At 43.8% G+C, this 6000-nt stretch overlaps 1 protein-coding gene across 1 annotated transcript in view; it reads left to right on the top strand.

Annotated features, from left to right (window-relative positions):
- The first annotated feature begins 1607 nt into the window (after nucleotides 1–1607).
- Nucleotides 1608–6000, top strand: part of ABCA1 (ATP-binding cassette, sub-family A (ABC1), member 1) — a 67548-nt gene continuing 63155 nt past the window's right edge. Inside the window, exon 1 of the mRNA XM_009875393.1 lies at nucleotides 1608–1760. Coding sequence (XP_009873695.1) covers nucleotides 1695–1760 — 66 coding nt within the window. The 5' untranslated portion in view covers nucleotides 1608–1694. The remainder of the gene's footprint in view (nucleotides 1761–6000) is intronic.

Raw genomic sequence — 6000 nt, 5'->3', positions numbered from 1 at the left:
GAATTACAGCAGTACCTAGCAGAAATTGAGTCCATACTGACTGTACACTCAGCTGCCTGCATGCTGACGTGAGATTCAATTCATGAGGTTTTGTAGGCGTCCTGTTGTTCTTTGCTTCACTGTGCTGGCATTGAGAAGCACTGTTGTCCTATTGTGATGCTACAGTGTAATTATCTGTAGAACTCAGCATAATGGGCTTAATTGTCTTTGTTAGTCATGTTAGGAGGGTTTTTTTGGTAATACAGACCTGTATTATTACAGACAAGTTTTTAATCTGCAAGTCATTGTAATAATGGAATTTACTTTTGGATGAGACTTAAAGGCCGCAAGTGTTCATTAACTCAAAGCTCACATCCTATATTGCTGTTTTTAATCTAGTCTTACTCCAGTGTAAAACTGGTCAGAGCATTTCCTGAGCAAGTCTTATGTTCCTAGCACTTTTATGGATTTTTGGGAACGTTTTCAATGCAGTTTGTAATCAGGCATGCAGCTCTGACTCATGGGGCTAGGGTACTGGTATGTGGGACGCTAGAATCAAAAGCATGTGTGTTCCCAGTTTAACAGATGTTGGAGAGAATGGTTCTCTTGCTGTGTGTTTTAAATCAGCTATTAACCGTCCTGTTAACACTGAGCCTGTCAACAGTGTGTATTCAACTACATAAATCAGAATTAATTTGATGTGAATTAAATAAATTCCTGTGTGGACATTTACTTGGAATGAAACTACTCTTAATCTGAAGCAGTATTAAAAGTAAATTAATCTATGCCAAATTAAATCTGGGAAGAAAGGGTTTAATGAAGTTTAACTAATGTACTAAAAGCTCACCTTTCCGTATGATTGAGTGTTCCTGAAAGTCTGTGTGTGCCCAAGCTTATACCATCCTGTTATTATTAACGAACCAAGAGATGAATGTTTTCTGGCTCTCTATACTCTCCCATACTCTCACAAGGTGCATACTGCATGCACCCAATTCACAACAGTAGTGGAGGCCAGGTGGTTGCAAGACCTGAGCTCAACAGCAATTTACCATTTACTTTATCCAAATATGAATGACTGCAGGGTGATTCTTAGTCATTTACCTTCAAGGAAATGGTTGTTTCTCTGTTGCCTGTTCAGTGCAAAGCATTTTATCCTACAAGTGGTGGTGTTGACTGGACTTCAAAACAAAGGCTTTCCTAGTTTAGCAGTAGGCATTGTAAAAGTATATATGGGAAGAAGCCTTTTTTTTTTTTTTAAAAAGTTGAATTGTACAGTTTAGTCTCATTCAGAGGGGTCTTTTAAAATCAGCTTTCAAAGCCTTTGATTTTACTTTTTTTCCCCTCATTCTGGCCTGTTCTTGCTCTTGGAATTTTGTCCTGTGGGTATTGCATTCTTTTGCCCTGGAGCTCTGAGGTAAGAGACTGTGTGTCTAAATCAGAGCTTACTGAGATCCATGAGACTTGGCTGGAGTGCATGGGGTAAGGAGGCAATGGTGGGGAGTGCAATGAGAGGCTGCAGGGTTACATGGGGACACAGAGTGCAGCCTCTGTCTTTCCCTGTCTTGTCACCTTTTCTGTTCTGAGACAGCTTTTCCCATTTAACTCTCTCTGTTCTGTTTTATTTTATTCCCTAGTTAATGCCCAGCCACAACATCTCTGCTGTGTACTGCCACTGCTGCTGCTCAAAGGGAGCTCCTAGGCTTTGCTGAAGAAAGATGGCTTTCTGGACGCAGTTGGGATTGCTGCTATGGAAAAACTTTACCTACAGAAGAAGACAGACTGTAAGTATTAGCCACAGGGCTCTTTTTTTGAGGTCTAAATTGTAGTCTTTTAGCTTACAGCGTGTTTCCCTGTTTTGCTTGAAAAGTATCTTAAATGTTTTGCCTGTAGTCATCCCTGGCAGGACAATTGGTCTGCCTTTGGAAAGACTCAGTTCAAACGGAAGACAGGTGAGGTTGACAGAAGGCTTGAAGGTGCTCAAGACTTCTGTCCTGAATACCAGCAGGAGAGAGCATTGGAATACTGAAACAGTCATGTCAGACCAGGCAGGGAGGGTGCATGACTGCAGTAGGGAAGATGTAAAATGAGAACCTGTGCCATGACCTACTCCCCTCTGCAGGTGGGGCATGGCCAGATTGCGGGGATGTGTACTTCGTTCTAAAAGCTTTTGAATGCTGCAATCTGCAACAACAGCAACAAAATTCTGCCACTTTCTAATGACAGAGGCAATAGCCAGCATCTTTAGTCTCTGTAAATGAGGAGAGAGCCCCACACCTGTTGTGTAACTTTACAACAGCAGGCATAGCTTAAGTGGCTGACATGAGACATTCTTACGTTGACATGGAGACAAATCCAGGCACCTAGTTTTTTTACCAAGGTATGTTCTGATTAATTTAAGTACTGGCATCACCATCAGTTAGCAGTGTGGGACTCTATCTGTTCAGATAGACAATGTGCAGTAAAGAGTTTCTCCTTGTGGTGGCAAAGGCACAGGAGCATGAATCCAGTATGGTGTTCTTAAAATTCTACTGCCTTTGCATTAATGAGATCTCACAAGGTGCTGTAACTCCTGCAGACAGCTAAAAGCCAGAGAAAACATGCTGTTTCCCCTCTGGGGATTTAGGAGATAACTGTCTTGGACAAGGACATGTCCTGTATAACAGAGCTGTGCAGAAGATCTGTCCTGTTAAATCTGGCCTTGAGGAGATGTGACTAGGGAATTTGGAGGGAACATGAGTTACTGAGGTGGTGAGTGGAAAGTGGTCTCTCTGATAAGCTTTCTGAACCCTGCAAATGTCAGGGTGCTTGCCAGCTGGTTGACGTTGTTTTAGAAACTTGGAGTCACAAGAGAGGGGAGGCTGTCATATTTACTGTTGAGGATAGAGACAGTCTTAGAAGTCTTTGCTCAGGTGTCTGAGGCTTGTTTTCATTAAGACTTGTCCAGTGAATTCAGAGTTGAAATGAATCTGTTCTTAAATAAGACCAGACAAAGGGGGCTTATGGCACCTTTTGACTTATTTTGTATACCTCTGTGGTTACAAAGCTGCCACCGATAGCAGGAATTCCTGTGATTTACGTATTTTTGTCCATATTCCAGCAGCCTTGATCTCCCAGGACAGGACTGCTCAGCTGAGAGGCTATGGTCTGCAGCAGCTACAAGAAGTGAGGCTGTCTGCTCTGTATGTACATAGGCCAGCATCCTAACCTTGCAAACAGCCCTACAATTTAGAAGAATGTTGCAACGGAGCTGAGGAAGATAGTGTCAAAACTGGCTACAGCTCCTAAAAAGCTTGTCTCAGCTATTGCCTGTATAACATGGGCTCTTTGAGCTGAAAACAGTCTCTTTTTCCCTTGCCATTAGAGATCTTACTTGTGACCTCTCCCAAACTGCCTTTAGCAATGAGGGGAACTCTAGGACGTTGATGAATTCTCTGGAGCAAAACTTAGAGGAGATTGCAGAGCAGTTGAGTTTTACACTGAGTATGATGGCTTTTTTTTTATTAGGATCTACTGAAAATACTGCATCAGGTTTGAAAGTTACTTGAAAAGGCCTAAATGTAGCATGCATGTCGTGTCGAGGTAGTTGTAGGCTAGCTTACTAGGCAGCAGAGGTTCACTGGGATCCTTTGGTGATGCCACAGAGATTCAGTAGACTGAGTGTGTGTCAGTGAAAAAGACTTTCCTGCTGCTTGTTTTGTCATGTTCTTAGCTCTTCTCAGCTGTTTTCTTGGTATCTTCTGGCAGCTTTTGTGTCCGTTTCCCATCAAGTAGCCCAAAGGGCATGTAGCTGCTCATAGTCTCTGTTCCACACTGATATTATTAGTCAATTCACAATGAAGGCCTGAGACATCTCTTGTTTTTGTGAGGTTCCTACATATGTGAAGTCTTTCTTATTAATGGTTCCTATTTAAGCTTTACCCAAAGACAGCAGGAGGGGAAGGCCACTTAACAGAAAATGGCAGAAAAATAGCAAAACATCTCTTCTCACTGTGCTGTTATCATGGCTGCACAGTCATTCATGTATTTGCTTTACTATTAGGAGACCACTGTCCTTGAGCTGGATGTGCTGGTGAGGGCTCTCTCTCATTTGTACTTTACTGAAGATGTAGCCCAGAAATAGCTTGATCCTTACCCTTCTTGCCACAAGAAGTGTGGACTAGCCTTTGCCTCCCACCAAAGCCTCTCCTTGGCTGATGGGCTGTGTTGCGAAAGCTAGGTTCAAAGCTCAGCCTGACGTGTGCAATTCAAGCGTTACTTTGTACTGGATAACTTCCAACAGCACCAGAGTGGAGGGAACGAGTTTATAGCAGGAGAGGAGGAAAGAGAAATCATGTTCAGGGGTCACTGTAGAAAAACATTTCTTTCTTTCTGCTGTCTTGCAAGTGAAGAGATGCCTCGAACTCTAGTGGAGAGACTGATAGGGTGCTAGTAGCTCCCTGCATTGAAACTGGACCAGAAAGGTGGGGAGAGCAGCTCCCAGTGAGATGGGGTGATAGTTTGGTTAGTTCTTGCTCAACAGATTTCCTGTTGACACAGTGTGCATCTCAATATTTATTGGTATCCTGCATCATCAGCTAACTGGTATAAATTTGGCATGCCTCAGTAACATTAGGAGCAGTTTTTTCTTGGTTAAGTGCTGCCTCTGAATTCACCTGCTGTGTGCAAATGAGGATGTTCCTCCTTCAGATGTAGCAGGAGTGACAGAGTGGATTGACATTTAAAGATTTAACTTCACTATTTACTAGGCTGGTATAATAATTGCAGCACAAAAGTGGGTTAGGAGACTGGTTTTTGTTTTGTTTTTCTCAGTACCTACTTGGTATGAACCTCACTGAGATATATCCTTCTTAGTACTTCTGTGTCTTCCTTTGCAAAGGCCGCAGTCGATAAAAAGCACTGTTGCAGAAAGGTGAGGAGGCAGTAGGGGAAGAAATCTACTGACTTTTGGGAACAAAAGGAGAATTCAGTTTTTGTTGAACAGCACAAGAGGCTGGCCAGGGGAGTCCAAACTTTATTGAAGTGCTGCTGGTGCTGCTGCTTGACTCCATGCAAGTCTGGTGCAGCAATTGCCAGCTGTCTCTCACTAAGTAGCATTTCAGTGGCTGCCATGATGCCACAGTCTTCAGCCGCAAAGGTGCAGCTCAGTCAGTCCAAGCTGAATCCTTCCTTTCTCCATCCTCCATGAGCCTGTCAATCCGTTGTGTGTGCAGAGGCATACGGTGCTGTGCATGCAACCCACATGTGGCTACCTTTTGTGGTTGTGTAATTAATCATAATCTGGCATGCAAAAGGAGAGCCATTTGTGCTGGTGACCAAGATCCTCCTTTAACAACAGGTCCATTTAGGTACTACTGTCCAGCATGGTGCAGCTGGTGCTGATACTTCTCTGAGCAAGCTAGGGCTTGATCTTGAGGGCAGCATTTTCTTACTGGTTTTATAGCAGTCACAGGGCTGCAAGAGGCTATCTGGCCACCTTGGTCATCCGAAGAAGCTTCCACAAGCCCAGGTGACACTGTTCTTCCTCAAAGAATGTAGTGGCAGTCCCTCTGTGTGTGTGCTTTGTGATGGCAGCCAGGGTGGCAGAGGGTCGTGATCTGTGCCAGAGCACAGCCATTGATGCTGCTGGAGGGAGTGGCTTGTCCAGATTTCACAGCCACCTTCCTGTCAAGAGAAGTCCTGCTATGCCATCCTGACAGCACCTGTGAAGGGGTTCTGAAAAGGGAAGGAGTAGACAAGGTGTCAGTATCCTAACTGTGAGCATCTCTCACCGGTCAGAGCCAGCCAGACTGTCATCATTAATGGCTCTGTGTGCTGCAACTACCCTGTTTGTTGTTAAAACAGAGACCAAAGATACTGAGACATCTTCCTAACATCTTCATTAGCATTGTCTCAGTGGAGTTTCTTCTCCAGTAGTCATACAATATGTGCGTGAAAATAATGTATAGGAAACGATATCCCAAACTCATCTGACAGAGCCTGGCGCTGTTACCAGGAATGCTTGCAAGGCTGATGCTCAATTTT

This window comes from Apaloderma vittatum, unplaced genomic scaffold, assembly GCF_000703405.1.
Source record: "Apaloderma vittatum isolate BGI_N311 unplaced genomic scaffold, ASM70340v1 scaffold358, whole genome shotgun sequence".
NCBI lineage: Eukaryota > Metazoa > Chordata > Aves > Trogoniformes > Trogonidae > Apaloderma > Apaloderma vittatum.
The sequence above is the reverse complement of the archived record's forward strand: the minus strand, read 5'-3'. Positions and strand labels throughout refer to the sequence as shown.